Source organism: Melozone crissalis, unplaced genomic scaffold, assembly GCF_028551555.1.
Source record: "Melozone crissalis strain CALT ecotype California unplaced genomic scaffold, PUWL_Pcris_2 ptg000023l_1, whole genome shotgun sequence".
NCBI classification, from domain to species: Eukaryota; Metazoa; Chordata; class Aves; order Passeriformes; family Passerellidae; genus Melozone; species Melozone crissalis.
This window is the reverse complement of record NW_026535801.1, coordinates 25452082-25469196: the sequence shown is the minus strand read 5'-3', so window position 1 is coordinate 25469196 and position 17115 is coordinate 25452082. Positions and strand designations below refer to the sequence as shown.

Sequence of the window (17115 nt, the reverse complement as noted above, 5' to 3'; positions counted from 1 at the left end):
TCAGCCAGCCAGTCTCTAACTCAGACCTTTTTGAGGGCATTACAGCAGCACTGCGGATCATTTAGAAGCAGCGATAGCTCAACTTCACTGCCAGCCTCTGAGCCAGCCCCAGGCTGCAGTGTTATCCTACAGTCTCGTCACACAATTAAATAAAACAGACATTGATATTTCCTTATGTCTCCCAGACCAGCAGCTAAATAGCCTTCCCTTTCACTGCCCTTCATGCTTGCTGAGCACCAGACCTTCCCTGGTGCAAGGGGTGAGGCTCAGCTAGGTGCCTGCCTTTGCTGTGTGGGTGCAGAACTGTGCAGGCAAGGCTGCAGGTTGCTCTTTTTTGGGAGATTATGGGGAGGATTCCCACACCACTTATTTGAGTGCCATGAGTAAAAGCATTGGTGATGAAGCCCCAAGAGTAAGCACAGCCTAGGAGGAAGCCTTCTCTGTGAAGAGGTTAGCTCACATCTCTGGAAGAGATGAAAGTAGGCAAATGAGGCAGAAAGGATCTTCAGAATTCTGGCGGAGGATGGTGAGTTCTCCAGCTGCCAGGGCTTTGATAGCCTAAGTTAATGACAGAAGGACGTGCTTGGATGTGTTTCCCTGCCAGACAGTGTATATCCACTAGACAAATTGGTGGCTTTTTTCCTTTCCTATGTCTTCAGGCCACCGCTTTGAAGACAACCCAGGTGTGAGGAGGCATCTGATGAAAAAACCATCTCGGAGTCAGGTCACCAGGACAAGCAAAAAATTAGCATCAACTCCATCTGTCAAGAAAAAGAAGAAGAAGAAGAAGTTGGATAGAAAGCCCCACGAGGTATCCATGTGCTGTCCTCCCAAACTTGTTCAGAAACCATAAATCGGGACTAGAAATATGCAATTTATAAAGTGATGTGTTTCAATATAATTAATTATTTACATGACCTTGAGGGTGACATTTCATGCTGTTATCCATTACCATGAGAGCTGAAAATACACTTTTTTCAATATAAGGGGAGATTTCCCTGAAACCACAAAGCTCTGACTTTAGGAAAGACATTTAAAAGTCACAGAAATTGTGATGTTATTGTGGCAATTGGCAGCACAGTAACATCACTATCTTTGGTAAGTGTGGGAAATTTAGGGGCGACACCAAGGAGAAGGCAGGGGACAAAATTGCAGCAGTTGGTAGAAAGGGATGCTGCATTGCATTATTCTCTCCTTTCTGCCCACATCATGTGACTTGGAGCTTTCTGGTCCTCCATGTGCTGATGGAAGCTCCTGCCATGCTGTCAGTGATATTTATCCTGGCTGTTCTGTGCAGTACACCTCTGGTTAAACCATGGCAGGTCTGTTCCAGTATCCTGTCAGACCAGGCAGTACCTTGAGAAGAGAGCTGAGGCTTTCTGTGTGCTGCTGGTAGAGCTGTATACATCTCATGTCCTTGTGGTCCACATTAGGTGTTTGTGGAGCTGAATGAGCTGGTGGTGGATAAGAACCAGGAGATGCACTGGAGGGAGACAGCCCGCTGGATCAAGTTTGAGGAGGATGTGGAGGAGGATACAGCAAGGTGGGGGAAGCCCCATGTGGCTTCACTGTCCTTCCGCAGTCTGTTGGAGCTCAGGAAGACTATTGCCCACGGTGAGTGGGGAAGAGCAGACCAGGGTTTGTGTCTTGCTCTAGGACAGGTTTTGCTGGATAGCTTCTGTCACTGTTAGGTGCCTCACTGGAAGCATGAAACAACATCTGTGTCTAGGCTTCATGTAGGGTCTGTGGAGACAGACACTCTGCAGCCTGTTTTCAGGGTTTGCATTAGCTCAAGGGTGCCTGTGTTAGTTCCACACTCTGCTTCACTGGTCTCAGGCACATGGAAGCTGCAACCCCCAGCTGTGCCTTGGCCAGCAGGCCTTGGACCCATCTTTGATGTGGTCAGTGAATTTGGTCAGAGTGGGAGACTGAAATGAAAGGAGATACCAGAATGACAACTGCATCTTGGAACTTTTGGGTTCTCTTGGGGCAAGGGTTTACAGAAAGGACATGGGGCACTTGGGCATCTCTCAGCTGAATCTGTACCCCAACCAAAGCCTGGCTCCTGGTGGAACAGCTGTGTCCCCAGAGTGTGAATGCAATGGGGAATGTTGCACTCTAGGAGCAGGGCTCTTCCCCTCATGCTGGCAGGTGCCGTCCTCCTTGACTTGGAGCAGACCACTCTGCCTGGCATTGCTCACCTCATGGTGGAGACCATGATCATCTCTGACCAGATCAGGGCAGAAGATCGAGCCAACGTGCTGCGTGCGCTGCTGCTGAAGCACAGGTGGGTGCATATGGATGTGGGCTCTCAGGGCTGGGGGTTACCTGTGAGCCCCAGGTGGCAAGGGAGGTACGTCCCCTCACGGCCACCACTCTCCCCTCAGCCATCCCAATGATGAGAAAGAGGGCTTCTTCCCGAGGAACCACTCCAGCTCCAGCATGAACTCCATCGTGGGGAACCACCATCACAACCACACCACGGACACATGTGTGCCCCTCATGGGGGAGGAGCGCATTGAGATGGCTGACCCCAAGGCCAACGAGACCGAGTGCAAGGAGGTGAGGGTGACCTGGGGGGGTTACTGTGTTTTTTCCACATTCTGGGGACAGCTGTTGGCTGCCAGCAGGCCATGGTGCCCACCTCTGAGCCCCTTTGTGGGGAAACTTTGTAATGCAAGAACTGGATCACCTGGAGCACTGGACATCGGGTTGCTGCATTATGATTTTGGTACCTAGTTATGGTTTTGCACTGTGTGCAGATGTCTGCTTGAGCATGTAGTGGCAGCAGCAGCCCTGGCATTTGCAGGGTGGCCTTTGCTGTGAGGGTGCCTTGCTGTGAAGCAGGCATTGGGTGTGCAGCCAAGGCAAGCCCAGCTGCATTTGTGCCAGTGGGGTGCGAGGCTGTGTGGGGAGACCAAAGCGTGGGGACTTCACCCTTACTTATTTGTATTCTTTCTTGGCAGAAAAACCCACATCTTCATAACTCTGAGGGCCATCGTAAATACTTGAAGCTGATGGAGAAAATCCCTGAAGATGCAGAGGCCACAGTGGTGCTTGTGGGTAAGAGGTGGCATGTAGAGTCCCCCAGTGACTAGTGCAGATCCTGGTGTGCCCTCACTGTATGAGGGTCCCCTGGGATATTTGGTCCTCTCATACATGTTCAGCTGGGGAATGAGCCTGGTACACTCCCTCCTTTGTTGATGGTTCATCTTCTGTTTGTGTATAGCAGATATATGGCCTGCCAGGCTAGTTCTTTTCCTAAATTAAAAAAGAGGTTGACTGATGTTGCTCCTGGGAGCTGGGGCCCAACTTAGGGGTGGAAGTCCTGCTAGACTCACAGTATGTCTGGTTTTGCAACTCAGAAGTAGGTGAGTGGTGCCTGAGGGACTGATGGCCAAGCCATCCCCTTGGCCATTGCTGCTCTCTTGTCTGGCCTTTTAACACCTTGCAAGCAGCTGGGCCCTGTCCATGACCAGTGTTGGCTGCTGGCTGTGTGTGCCAGCAAGCTTTGAGCTGACAGAAGCAGGGCCTGGCTGGTGGCAAGGTCTCAGGTATTGGCTGTAGCACTGCCAGGACATATTTCCCTGTACAGGAGGGCTGTGAGCAGACAGGCCTGAGCATCAGTGGGCTTGGTGCCTTCTGATTGCAAGAGTATTCCTCTTGGCACTTTGCTGGCATTAACTTCTCAGCTAACTACACTACAAGCAAAATAAATGTCATTGTCTACCCAGTAGATTAAAAGCTCAGGCAAAGAGGCTTGGCAGCTCAACCAAACTAATGCTTAATCACGATGAGGCCAACTCAGGTTCATAAGTGCACTTTTGAGTACTCAAATAACTAAACATTGGCTTGTTTCTGAGCTAAGGCTGTGTCTTGGGATTTGCTTTGACTCTCAGAAGGCCCAGATTTGCCAGCCTGACATAGAGCACAGCTCTTTGCTGGACACAGATGGCAGAAAGATCAGTAATAATGCCAGTGAAATACCAGTATTCAATAAACATTTGTGCTGGGTATGTGAAGGAAGTGGCTGGTGTGCTGGAGAATGCAGGAGTACTTCCCAATCTGTTAGGAACCAAGGAGACTGCCAAGCACTGATGAGATGCAGACATTGTAAAACAAAATGTGCAGTTTGCACCTATGAGCCTTTAGAGCACTGACTTACTTTTCTCTGGAAAAAAAAAGTTTAGGAATACAGGGAAGGTACCAGTTAACAGAGAAAACTCATAGCTCAAGGAGGGAAGAACAGTGAGCCAGTTCCTATAGGCTGTTTAACCTGACATCCTTCTCGGCCAGCATACGGGCAGAGCTAATATGGGATTCAATTACTAAAGAGCTAAAGAATATGAATGTAATTATTGCCAAGCAGTAAGGTTTATGGGAAATAGGTCATGTCAAACAAACCTGATTTCATTCTTTGATGAGATTAGAAGTTTGTTTGATAAAAGTAACATGTAAAAGTTTTCCTTCCATAAGTGGGAAAAAACCTTCTGATTTAAACTTAGACCCTTATAGTGTAGGTAGAGCCCATCTATAGGGGTTGAGACTGGGCTAACTGGGAGGCTAAAGAAAGTAGCACTGCTTTTGAATGATCAGTGAAGCACTTGGAGCAGTCCTCATTGTGAAGTTCAGTGCTGTGTCTGTGGTCTGGAGAAAGTACACGACTGCAGGGCTTGTAGGAACCTCCAAAACCCCTGTCTGCTGTTAAAGGCAACCCAGTACAGCTCACTCCAGTGATTAACTCTGCTCCAAACATTGCCCCCTGGTAGGTTGTGTGCAGTTTCTGGAGCAGCCAACCATGGCCTTCGTCCGACTGAATGAGGCTGTCTTCCTGGAATCTGTCTTGGAGGTCCCAATTCCTGTCAGATTCATCTTTGTGCTGCTGGGACCTAGCCAGGCCAACATGGACTACCACGAAATTGGCCGCTCAATCTCCACCCTCATGTCTGACAAGGTGAGGAGCTGGTGGGCAGTGATGCTGTGAGGGAGCTTTGCTGGCTCCTCAGAAGACAGCCCTTAGATGAGAGCTGTGCAAGGGCTCAGGTGGGGTAGGCAGGTGTGAGCACCTGGGCTTTTTAAGATCAGCCTGGCTTGGCCAAGGTAGAATGCTCCAGTGGAGAGGAAAGAGTAGGACAGACACTTATTTGGCTGGGACAGAGCGTGCTAGGCTGGGTGAAGAAAGGGACCATGAGTAAAAGCAGGAGAAAAGGATGTCCCAGGGTTAGAGGAGTGGTGTTCAGTTGACATTTCACAGAGAGGTGGGGAGGCTGAGTGGTGCCTGTGACCATGGCACCTGGCCTGGACCACACTAACAAAAACCCAGCAGTTCCTGGGGACTGTTTTCAGGTGTTTGGATGGAGCTTTTTTAGCTGAGTCCCATGGCTGGGGCATCCATGCAGAGGAGTACATCCATATGGGAGAGATGAGGAGACAGGAAGGTTTTTCACCCAAGCAGGTGCACTGCTAGAAGTCCCCCATCTGTCTAGATGGCAGAAATTGAAATTGATTACCTTAGAAAGGAAAGACAATCTGAGCATCTGCTGCATACATCCAGCACAAGAGGATCAGAGGTTCACAGGTCCTTCCTGCTGGTGCCATGTAGCTATAAGCAAGTAACAAACCTTCCTGTACTGCCTCTATTGCACAACTTTCACTGAACTGGAGACTAAAAGGCTCAATCAGAAAAAGTGCATTAGAGGCAGCAAGACTGAAAGATTCCTTCCCTGAAGTTGTGTGGGGCTCAGCTGAGAATGTGTTTTCAGCCAGAAGAGGTGAGGTGCCATTCCAGCTCCAGTGCTGTGTTTGTGGGCTGACCTCATTCGTTTGAGTTTCTGGTGCTCCTGCTGGAAGAGCAGAGCCAGCTGCTGCAGCCAGGACTGGCCACAGCAAGGTTACGCAGTCCTGGCGCCGTGGAGAGAGCACAGTATCATTTACATTGAAGCTGTGGCTCCAGGGAGTCTGTGTGCTGCAGGGACCTTAGCTGTCCCCTACCTCCTTTACAGGCTGTTCACTCATTCATCATCCTCCAGCCTTTTCTCTGGAGGCATGTTCCAGAGGCACTGCAGCACTTCCACCTGTTTGCCAGCAGCTCCCTGCCTGGTCTCCTTAGTCCTTCCTTGCTAGCCTGCTCTTGCAGTCAGAAATATCTCCCCTTTTCTGCCTAGTTTCCTTTGCATGGCTTCCCTCATGCTGTAGATGCCTGTTTTCTCGCTCTCTTTCTGTCTCCCATGTGGACACTCCCAAGAATTTCTTATGCTCCCTGCTCAGTTTGTGGTTCTTGTGCTTTTTAACTGTGATGCTTTAGAGCTCTACCAGCTTCTCCCTCAAAACAGGAGGTGGGATTCAGGAGTATGGGTCACAGAGTGGCAGTAGTGAGATGAGTAGTGGATGGAGGGGGAGAATGTTCCTCTAAAGATCACAGCAAGCATTGTCTTTCCCGGCTGTAGTAGCTGGGTCTAGCCTTGGTATGACCCTTCTCCCTCTCTCTTTTTCCCTGCCCCTTCCAGCACTTCCATGAGGCTGCATACATGGCAGATGACCGGCAGGACCTCCTCAATGCAATCAACGAGTTCTTGGACTGCAGCATTGTCATTCCCCCATCAGAGGTGGAGGGGAAAGACTTGCTCAAATCCATTGCCACCTTCCAGAAGTTGCTGCTGAAGAAGAGGAAGGAGAGGGAGCAGAAGTCCATGAAGGAGGGCACTGCTCAAGAAGCCAAAGGTCTCTCCATTCACATTTGGGCAAGTTTGTGCCTAGTGCCCTGTGTGCACCAATGGGCCCTCCCCTCCCAGAGCCTGGCAGAAGGGTGAGCAGGGCCTGGCTCCTGCAGTGGGGAGTGGGGAGCAGGAAAGGGGAGCAGGACAGTGACTGGGCAGCCCTGGTGGTTGGGGACAGCTGGAGACAGTGGGATGGGCTGTTGCAGAGGCCCACCAGGCTAGTGCTGCTCTGTGAGGTACTGGGGAGAGGGACAGCCCAAGGACCCAGCTGTGTTCCTTGCTGAAGCCTTGCCCTCCATGCACCTCCAGAGCTGTGTGAAGTGAAAGCTGAGGAAGAAGAGGAGGAAGCTGAGGATGACCCTTTGAAGCGAACCGGGATCTTTTTTGGAGGTCTGGTTCGGGACATAAAGCGCAGGTACCCCAAATACCTCAGTGACATCAGAGACGCCTTGCACAGCCAGTGTCTCGCAGCCGTTCTCTTCATCTACTTTGCTGCTCTCTCTCCTGCCATCACCTTCGGGGGACTCCTAGGTAATGGGCCTGCTTTCTGGTCTGCTCTTTGCACTCTGGGACACTGGCTGTGTCTGTGTGATGCTGTTCTGGGGTGGGCTTTGGTGCTGTTCACTCAGGGAGAGTGGTAGTGCTGTGCCTCGGCTGCTGCCTTGTTCCCTCCCTGCCATTTGGCATCTCCAGCCTCGGCTGCCAGGGCTCCCTCCATGCTCCCTGCCTAACACAGGGCACCTCTGACTGATGGGATGGGGACCTGCCTCCTCTGTCCAGAACTGCCTGTCTGTGGTGATGGTGCCTGTGTCCGGGCTGCAACACTCATACATTGTTCTCTTTCCCAGGAGAGAAAACTGAGGGTCTCATGGGGGTCTCCGAGCTGATAATCTCCACCTCGGTTTTAGGGATCCTCTTCTCCCTGCTTGGAGCCCAGCCACTCCTGGTCATTGGCTTCTCAGGGCCTCTGCTGGTGTTTGAAGAAGCTTTTTACAAGGTATATGTGAGGCAGTGTCTGTGCTTGGCACCTGCTCACTCTGTCCTTGCTCTGGAGAGGGCAGCTGGCATTTCTCAGCTATACAAAGGGTCTTTGTTACTGTGAACTCTTTGAGTCCTTCCAGGCTGCTCTCAGCTCAGCCAGGGCTGCCCTTGGCTCTGCTGACCCTTGGCAAGTCCCACTACAGGGACTTCTACCTCCCATTGCTGTATCCATTATATCCATTATCCCTTGAGGTGTGACACTGATAACAGCACTCCTCTACATGCTGATTGTGAGGAGAACACTGTCTCCCAGCCCTGTGCTGCAGCTCATTGGGATAATGAGCACTTGTAGCTGCATCCTAAAACTTTATTGTTCTTGGGGCTTCCTTTGAAGTCCATTTCACCACTTTTATCTGTGTCCAGGTTTCTTTTTATGGGAGCTCAATAACATTGAGTGTACCACCCATTTGGGATGTGCCACATATATTACTCCCACCTCTAAGGAAGAGCCCAAGGGTGTGTGGAGGGGTATCCTGGCCAGTCTGGATGGATATGTTTCTTTCTCAAGTAGCATGACCTCTTTGCTCTTGAAAGCATCCCTGTATCACTGTACCTTCAAGCAGAGGATCTAATTCTTCTCCTTTTCTCTGACTCCCAGCATGTCTGTGTCTTTAAAAAAGCATGGTTTTTTCTACAGCTGGATTTTCACCTTGTCAAGAGTTCGGAGCTGGTGATGCTATTGCAGAGTGGGCATTTCTCTGCTCTCCTGTGACTGCACTTCTCACTGACCACTTTTCCTTTGTCCAGTCACTATGTACAGAGGAGTACCTCTGCCTGTGGTGGTACTGAGGAAGGCTGCAAAGGGAGGGGTATGATTTGTCCTGGAAACAACTGGGGTGCGTAGATGAGAAGATGCAGTGGAGATGGTCTCCTCTGTGGTGGCAGCCTGGGGCCTTTTCTCCACACCCATACTACTGTCTGTACACAGGGTGCTGTGTGAGATCGTGGCCTTTATGCACTGGGATGTAGCAGGATGCTCAGGCTCTCCTTTATAGGGAACAGGCATGTGCTGTTGAGTGCATGGAACAATAGAGAGCTGTGTTTGAGCAATGGCACCTCCATATGGGTGGGATGGGGAGTGTTATGCATGGGCTGGCTTCAGCAGAGCATGAAGGACATACTGTTACAAAGACTGGAGCAGTAAAGACCTGCGTGGTGTGAGCTGTCAGGTGTTAATGCAAAGTCTGCAAATTTACCTGTGATTCTAGCCATGAATTGACTGTTTCTGTGCTGGATGCCCAAGCAGATGTAGATGCTTTTTTCCAGGACAGTCTTTGATCTTAATGGGGAGTGGATGTAGGAGGCAGCCTGAGGAGACATGAGTAACTCCTTCCCCTTTCCATTTCAGTTCTGCCAGACACAAGGCATTGAGTATCTCACAGGCAGAGTGTGGATTGGTTTGTGGCTCATCGTCTTCATCTTCATTATCGTGGCAGCAGAAGGAAGCTTCTTGGTGCGCTACATCTCGCCCTTCACCCAGGAGATCTTTGCTTTCCTCATCTCCCTCATCTTTATCTATGAGACCTTCTACAAACTGTACAAGGTGAACCTTCCCTGGGGAGATGGGCTGCTGCATCTCTTAATGCCTTAGGAACCTTCTGCTTTAGCACACAGGAGGCGAGGGAACAGGGCCAGATCAGCCACAACTTTCCTAGACATTCTGCAGAGCAGTTCTTTGCTGGTCTCACGCCTCAGCCCAGCTGGCTCCTGTGCCACCACAGAGAGTGGCAGGAAGAGCCCTGATGTCTCTCTCCCCTTCTCTTCCTGCAGGAGGCATTAAAGAGGGGCCACTTTTCTCTCCCCAACCCTCTCCAGCTGGGTAGGTTGCGAGGCGAGGTGACGGATGCTGGGATTGTCCGTGCCCACCATCTACTGCCCTCACCTCTCCACAGAGCAGGACATCTCCGCTTCCCCTTGCCCCAGTAGTGACAGTGCCCCCTGCCCCTCCTTGTGGTAACTTGTGTGCTGCTTCTCTCACCTGCTCAGGTGTTTGCAGAACATCCTTTGCTGAAGTTCTACCCACCAAACGTGCAGAGCAGCCTGAATGCCAGCGTGCTCTCTACGGATGCGATGTCACTGGGAACCAGGATGCAGCCCAACACTGCTCTGCTCTCCCTCATCCTCATGCTGGGCACCTTCTTCATTGCCTTCTTTATGCGCAAGTTCAAGAACAGCCGCTTCTTAGGAGGAAAGGTGAGAAGTGTGTGGGATTCACATGTCAAGGACAAGGAACACAACAAACAAATAATGCTTCTGGCTACAGATCTTTATTGTCCAGAACACTTGGACGTCCCCCAAAGAAACACCAGAAACCCTTTAAATACCTTGCAAGAGGGATGGTAGCCCACCTTAGGGTGCAGACAAGAGCTGACTGTTGATGATGGTATCTGGACTGTCCTGCTCCAGTGAGGCTGCTGGAAAGTCCTCTGGACCTTGGGAAAGCTCCTTGGATTGGATACAAGTCTGTTAAACTAGAATATAAGAAGAAGAGCTTACAACTTTTTCTCTTTGGACATCTCTCTACATGCAGGGTACCTGTGTAGTACCTGGAGCACTGTGTAAATAGGCCAGCAGGAGCAATTAGCCAGTCATATAGGAGCATGTTGTGTGAGCAGTGGGATGCACAGCCCTAGGGGTCAAGGCTGGGTTTCCTTGCCGTGCCCATCAGCAGTGCTCAGGTTTGCCGTGGTGTTGGCCCCATCTGGGGCTTCTCTCTGCCGTAGGCTCCCTGTGCCTGCACGGAGCTGCCCTGTTCCTTTGCTAATGACAGGTCTGTTCTGCAGGCGCGGCGGATCATCGGAGACTTTGGGATCCCCATCTCCATCCTGGTCATGGTGCTGGTGGATTACACCATCACTGACACATACACACAGGTAGGTGCCAGCACTGCCCTCCGAGCCTTTCCTGCAGCCCAGCAGTGATCCCTGTGGCACTGGCCTGCTCTTGTGCAAAGGGGAATTTGTATTTCCTGCCTCTTTAGTCATAACAGCACAAAGCAAACAGAAACATTCCCCTCATCCTCACTCCCACGCTAAAGGGAAGCTCCAAGGGTCTTGCTGAGGCTGAGGCCAGAGCTACAGGGACTGGAGTGCCCTGGTATCCTTCTGCTCCTCTACCTGCTAGGAGGGGAAAGTTTAGGGGCTTCAGGGAGATTCAAATGCAGCTCGTTCCTTCTTTGCAACACTGAACACTTGCATTCAATCAACAAGACATAAGCTGTTTATGCACCCTGAAGAAGGTGGCATGTAGAATAGCTTCAATGGGGTATTTGTCATGAGTTTAGTACTTAATGTACTTATTCTTTCCTTGATGGTAGGATACTAATGTTTTGATAACTTTATCTCAAATACAATTTTTTTCCCAGTTTATGCACAAACTTAAGTTTCAAAACTTAATGTTATCGAACAAACATACTCACAGATTTTATTTTTTTTCTCATTTTTCAGTAGATATGGAATTATATATTGGGTTGGGTTTTTGTTTTTCTGGTTTTTTGGGGTTTTTTTTTTTGCACTAAGATTGGGAAGAGGGTGAAAAGTATTTCCTGTTCATCATGCAAGCTTTTTATCAAAACGGCCCAAGGCTTGGTGGAATCCAAATGCATTTTTATTCATTTGAATTTCAATGAAAAATTTCAGTCTATCAGACATTAGTAAAATCATGCACTTTGTTACATTCTTTTCATACCCTTCTACACTTCTACAGTTAATATCAAAAGCATTATCATTTTAGTATTAACTCAGCAAATGTACAAAGCTTTCCGAGAAAATGGTACTTAGTTACACAGCTTAACTCAAGGACAAACATTCCAGAAATATTATTCATACTTATGCTGATTAACATAAATGCAAATCATAAACTCTGCCTGCAGTGCAGATAGCAGAAATTGCTGTAGAGCAGCACAGAACCAAGGGTTCAAATGCTGATGAACGCAGGGTCAGGATGATGTACAGCTAGGAGTCTGTGTGGTCTGATGGGAGCACAAACATGATATTCCCTCTGAACATGGTCAGGGTGAGGTCATTTCCACAGAATGTGGCCACTTCTGGGGTTTGCACTTCAAAAACAATGCTGTAAAACGTCTCAGAAAAGCCTTGGAAAGTCTAGAAAGCCACCTCAGAAAATGGTAGGCAGTTCAGAACACTTAATTTGTCCAAGCAGAGGTCAAGGAAGCATTTTAACCATGGTCTGCAAGGACTGACATGGGAGCGACGTTCCTGAGAGAAATTTCCTTGGTCTCTTGGAAAAAATGAAGGGAATTTATGTAGCTAAAAGGAAATTACACAGGCCTATGTTAAGGAACATGGGGTTTTTTATACTGAAGGGGATTATCCATGAGAAAGTCCTGCTCAGTTCAGGGTGGCTTATCCCATCATTGGAGGCGTTCAGAATAGGGAGAGCAGGAGGATCAAAGCTGTGTGAGGCTGTGGGCTTGTTTGTATTAATGAGTAACTGCTGGGTTTTGCAACTACATCACCAGAAGCTGAATGTCCCCTCCGGCCTGTCGGTCACATCCCCTCACAAGCGTGGCTGGTTCATCCACCCCATGGGCAGTAGTGGGACCTTTCCACTGTGGATGATGTTTGCCTCTGCCATCCCTGCCCTCCTGGTCTTCATTCTTATCTTCATGGAGACACAGATCACTACGTGAGTACCTCCCCCTCCAACCTCAACCACTGCTAACCCCTAGACAGGCAAGGCCAGGATGGGTGCTGGTTCACTTGGAAATGCAACGGACATCCCAGAGGAACAGCAAGAGCAGGATTCTGGCCATTTCAGACTGTACCTTGGCTTCTCCCATCATCCTTTGGTTCCCCTCTTGGCAAATGCTGTGGTGGAGACTGCCTCAGCCAAGCACAGGAGGAAACTGCTAACCTGAGGCTAGCAGCCACCATTTTCCTCCTCAGCCATCTTCTTGTTATCCCCATGTGTGCTGTCTCCAGAGAGCGTGTTGTCCCCAGCTGCAGTGCTGTCCCTGGGCCCTGACCTGGGCCTTGCACTGACCCAGGCTCTATTTTCTTCCAGGCTGATTGTTAGCAAGAAGGAGAGGAAGTTGCTGAAAGGCTCTGGCTTCCACCTGGACCTTCTGCTCATTGGCACTATGGGGGGCCTGTGCGCTCTCTTCGGGCTGCCCTGGCTGACGGCGGCCACGGTGCGCTCCGTCACGCACGTCAATGCCCTGACTGTCATGAGCAAGGCCATCGCACCCGGGGAGAAGCCCAGGATCGAGGAGGTGAAGGAGCAGCGTGTCACCGGAGTGCTCATTGCTGCCCTTGTCGGTGAGCCTCTGCTCAGGGAGCAAGGGAGGGGAGAGGTCAGCACCGAGCACTGCAATCTCCTGGCAGTGTCCCTGCCCCGTGGGCCTGTCCGTGCTCTGCCTGCTCACTGCAGGAGTGCCCACACCTACCCATACTGAGCTTCCTTTCCCTTGTGCTCCAGGGCACAGAGGAGGTGGGGAGGCTGAGGTGCCTTGTGGAGGGGCTGGTGTGGGACACACATGCCCTGAGCTCTGTCTGTGCAGGTCTGTCCATTGTGATGGGGAACATGCTGAGGCAGATCCCCCTGGCTGTGCTCTTCGGCATCTTCCTCTACATGGGGGTTACATCGCTCACCGGCATCCAGCTCTACGAGCGCCTGCTCCTGATCTTCATGCCATCCAAGCACCACCCTGACCACATCTACGTTGTCAAGGTGAGCAAAGGCAGGTTGCACAGAACGAGGTAATGAGGAGAAGAGGAAGAAGAAACAGGTGAGAGGAGGATGGCATTTTGTTAGAGTGATACTTGGCTTAGTGATCCTGCTTGGCTGCAAGTTTGTGCTGAGAAGTGCAAGGCATGCAGAGAGGTGGTACAATGCTGGCAGGCTGCACCCAGGAATGTATTGCCAGGATATTGTATGGATTTGACAGATAATTTGTAGGATTGAGGCACTGCTTGAGGGGGTAGAGGGACACTGCCTTGCCAAGTGGGTATGCTGCCAGGTAGCACAGAGGCTGATGTGTTATGGAGTTCTACCTGGCTGTAGAGTAAGGGAGGATGGACTCTGCAGCAGCAGTACTCTGCTGTACTACGCTATGCAGAAGGGTTTTGTTTTGCCAGTTGGGTCTTTGTTAATCTGTGTGAAAAGATAATGTGTTCTTAGACTGGATTTACCTACTAGGTGAAGACCTGGAGAATGAATCTCTTCACCTGCATTCAACTGGCCTGCATTGTACTGCTCTGGGTGGTGAAATCTACAGTGGCATCGCTGGCCTTCCCCTTTGTCCTGATCATGACAGTGCCATTGCGACGCTTCGTGCTGCCCCGCTTCTTCCACGACAGGGAGCTCAAAGCGGTGAGCTGTCTTCAGTCTAGCTTGCAACACTGGAATAAGGTTGAGGAGATTTGGCAGCCTGAAAGGCTGGGAGATCATGGGCCAGCAAAGCCTTGAGGGTGTTTGCTCAATAGCAGTAAGTGGGTGGATGGCTTCCTTGGATCTTGTAGCCCTGGGAGTGCAGTAAGAGATGGATGGGCAGCCTGGGGCAAGGAAACAGGTTCCTACCAGGCAGAGGCCTGGAATAAGGATTTCCCCTTCTATCTTGTGGCTTATTCATCAAGAAACACACCAATTCCCCACTGAACCAGCAGCAAGAACAGCCCAGCAGCACATCAGGGCCTATGGCTGTAGGCACTTCAGCATGTAACCACAGTGCCAGGGTGCTGGCAGCTCTTCAAGAGCTGGCAGCTCCTCTGCTGCTGTCAACATCCTGAGCTTTTGTTGGAGGAGAGCCTGGAGCAGCACCCAGAAGTGAGTGCTGCCAGCAGGGGGAGAGGAAGGAGCTGCAGTGCTGGACCAAAGCCCCAGGCTTTAGAATAGAAAGGGCATTGGGCTGGGGACGCATGGATGGGCATGAGGGTTTAAAGAAGGAGCCTGTTGGGAGGGGAAGGAGCAAGAGCTTTGCTTTTCCCAGCACAGCTCAGCTGACTGGGTGGCTGTGTACTGATCCCTCTGTGCCAGGCTTGACCCCACAGTGGGGGCAGCTGTGGCCTTCATAGCCTGGTCTCTGCCTCTTCTCAGTTGGACTCGGAAGATGCGGAGCCAAATTTCGATGAGGACGGCCGGGATGAGTACAACGAGCTGCACATGCCTGTGTGAGCTGGGAGCTGCCCTCCCTGCTCCTGAGACAGGCAGCTCAGGCCTGCTCACCCCTCCCAAGAACTAACTGGAGACTTGCCATGAGTCCCACTGTCTCTTGCCTGGACCAATGAATGCCTGTTCCATAGCCCTGCAGGATGCAGCCCGGCTCTGGCTGCCCCATCGCTCGCTCAGCAGAGGCTGTGAGTCTCTCTCCTCTTGGACCTGGTGTGCTGAGGGATGCCTCTCACATCCCAAAGCTGTGTGGGTCTTGAGTGCCCCTGGGTCAGGGGTCTGTCCCCTCCCTGCTGGAGGCAGCCTGTGCCTGGTTTCCAGGCGGTGAAGGGGAACCATGCCAGCTGGTGCCACTGCATTCCCCTCCACTACCATGATGCTTGGGTAGCTTGGGCATCTCAGCACGTGACACTGAGCACTCACAGGAATGGGCCAGAAGCTGCCTCTTCTCCCAGGCCAGCAATCTCCTTACTCAGCTGGCAGATGCCTTGCTCCTGCTCTCTCTGCCCCCTTCTAGGAGTGCTCACACCGAGCCTCTGCCACAGCTTCTGGCCCACGAGGCTGCTGCAGCCTGACAGACAGGCAAAGAGGGACTGGCACCCTAGCCCAGTCCTCCAGACCGTTTTCTGTCCAGTCACCTTCCCAACTGACTGTTTTCAGCTCTTGCTTGACGTGGAAGAGGCTGTTTGGCTCCTCTCCCTCTCAATTTTCCTAACCTTTTTTCCAAAGGCAAACTGCACAGGGAGGGAAGGCTGGAGACAAACAGGTATTCAGAAGCCTTGAATGCTTGCCCTCTTGCAGGAATTAAGAGGAGCCCCCTGCCATTCTGCACCTCCACAGAGGTTGCAGGAGTAAACACTCATCACAGGGCTGTATCCCAGTTCCTGATCCCCACGTTCCTGTCTCTGAGAACAAACCATGTTTAAGAAGCTACACACGAAATGTAGTGCTGGAGCACAAAACAGTCCTTTGGGTCCCCTCCTTTTCCCTGTGCAGTGATCCACTGAGTCTGGCTCCCTGCAAGCCTGCAGGGAAGTCGCTGAAACCCCAGCCCCAGTTTTGCTGCCATACTGAGATCGTCTTTCATGTCCAGCAGTGCCCTCCAGGTGGGAAGGAGCAGCACTCAGGGTGCCCAGCACTCAGCCCCCATCACCTCTGGGCAGCTCCACAGAATCACAGAATGGGTCAGGTTGGAAGAGACCACAGCGGATCATCTGCTCCAACCTCCCTGCCCAAGCCAAGTCATCCCAGAGCACATGGCACAGGATTGTATCCAGACAGTTCTGCAATATCTCTAGGGAGGGACACTCCACAGTCTCTCTGGGCAACCTGTTCCAGTGCTCAGTCACTGCACAGTAAAGTTCTTCCTCGTGTTCAGGTGGGACTTGCTGTGCATCACACCTTCCCACCTGACAGACCTGTTCCCTGGGGTGTCCCCGAGCTGGCAGCTTGTGTTCAGAGCTGGCCCAGGAACTGTTTGATGGTGCCCTTGCTGCCCCTGGAAACTCCAAGGTTAGTGCCAGGAGAGAAAGGCAGCTCAGCCTCTTCCTGATGATCAGAGCTGGGCTGTTCTTCCAGAGGAAGCTGGGATGCTCACTTCACCATTGGACTTGGGAGAAGATGCTGCCCCCATTCCCACGTACCAGCCTGGCTCCTGCGAGAGATGGTGGGTGCTTCATTACCGGGAGGGTCCAATGCCTTCCTCGGGAGGCTGCAGAAATATCCCATCAGAGAAAGAAGCCTCCCCACAGCAGGTCCTGCCCACAGCCTGGCCCCTACAGGGCCCGGGGCAGAGAGACGAGTGTCTCTGTGTGTCTGTGGCCTTGTGTGTCCTGTCCTCCCTGTGTAGTGTAGGAGGCCTGTTGTTTCTGTGCATTGTGACTCTTCTGATTGTAGTGGAAACAGCTACACCAATAAACTCTTCACAGGAACTGTGCCTCCGGCTCTACGCTTCTGGTTTTATCACCAATGGCAATAAATTAAATGGATTGAAATTCCCCAGCACAAAACTTCCTTGCCCACCACAGCCAGCAAGGCAGCAAGCCCCAGCTGGAGCAGGGACTGTCACCATGTTCCCAGCATGGAGGTGGGCTTTCTGTCACCATCGCTGAGCAGACTGGTTACTGTGGACTCAGCCTCCACACTGGCTGCTGGAAACAGGAGGCTGAGCCCCATGTTTCACCACATGAACCACAAGAAACACATTCTCCTGCCTGTTTGCCACCAGTTC

At 51.3% G+C, this 17115-nt stretch overlaps 1 protein-coding gene across 3 annotated transcripts in view; it reads left to right on the top strand.

Annotated features, from left to right (window-relative positions):
• Positions 1-16821, top strand: part of SLC4A3 (solute carrier family 4 member 3) — a 33730-nt gene extending 16909 nt beyond the window's left edge. For all 3 annotated transcript variants that reach the window (XM_054277487.1, XM_054277489.1, XM_054277488.1), the window contains 17 exons: positions 660-811; positions 1434-1614; positions 2152-2287; positions 2388-2562; positions 2967-3063; positions 4770-4954; positions 6507-6720; positions 7026-7247; positions 7565-7713; positions 9106-9300; positions 9744-9950; positions 10541-10630; positions 12238-12404; positions 12783-13036; positions 13279-13448; positions 13917-14090; positions 14814-16821. In XM_054277487.1, the coding sequence (XP_054133462.1) occupies positions 660-811; positions 1434-1614; positions 2152-2287; positions 2388-2562; positions 2967-3063; positions 4770-4954; positions 6507-6720; positions 7026-7247; positions 7565-7713; positions 9106-9300; positions 9744-9950; positions 10541-10630; positions 12238-12404; positions 12783-13036; positions 13279-13448; positions 13917-14090; positions 14814-14891 (2846 nt within the window). In that variant the 3' untranslated portion in view covers positions 14892-16821. The remainder of the gene's footprint in view (positions 1-659; positions 812-1433; positions 1615-2151; positions 2288-2387; positions 2563-2966; positions 3064-4769; positions 4955-6506; positions 6721-7025; positions 7248-7564; positions 7714-9105; positions 9301-9743; positions 9951-10540; positions 10631-12237; positions 12405-12782; positions 13037-13278; positions 13449-13916; positions 14091-14813) is intronic.
• The last annotated feature ends 294 nt before the right edge of the window (positions 16822-17115 follow it).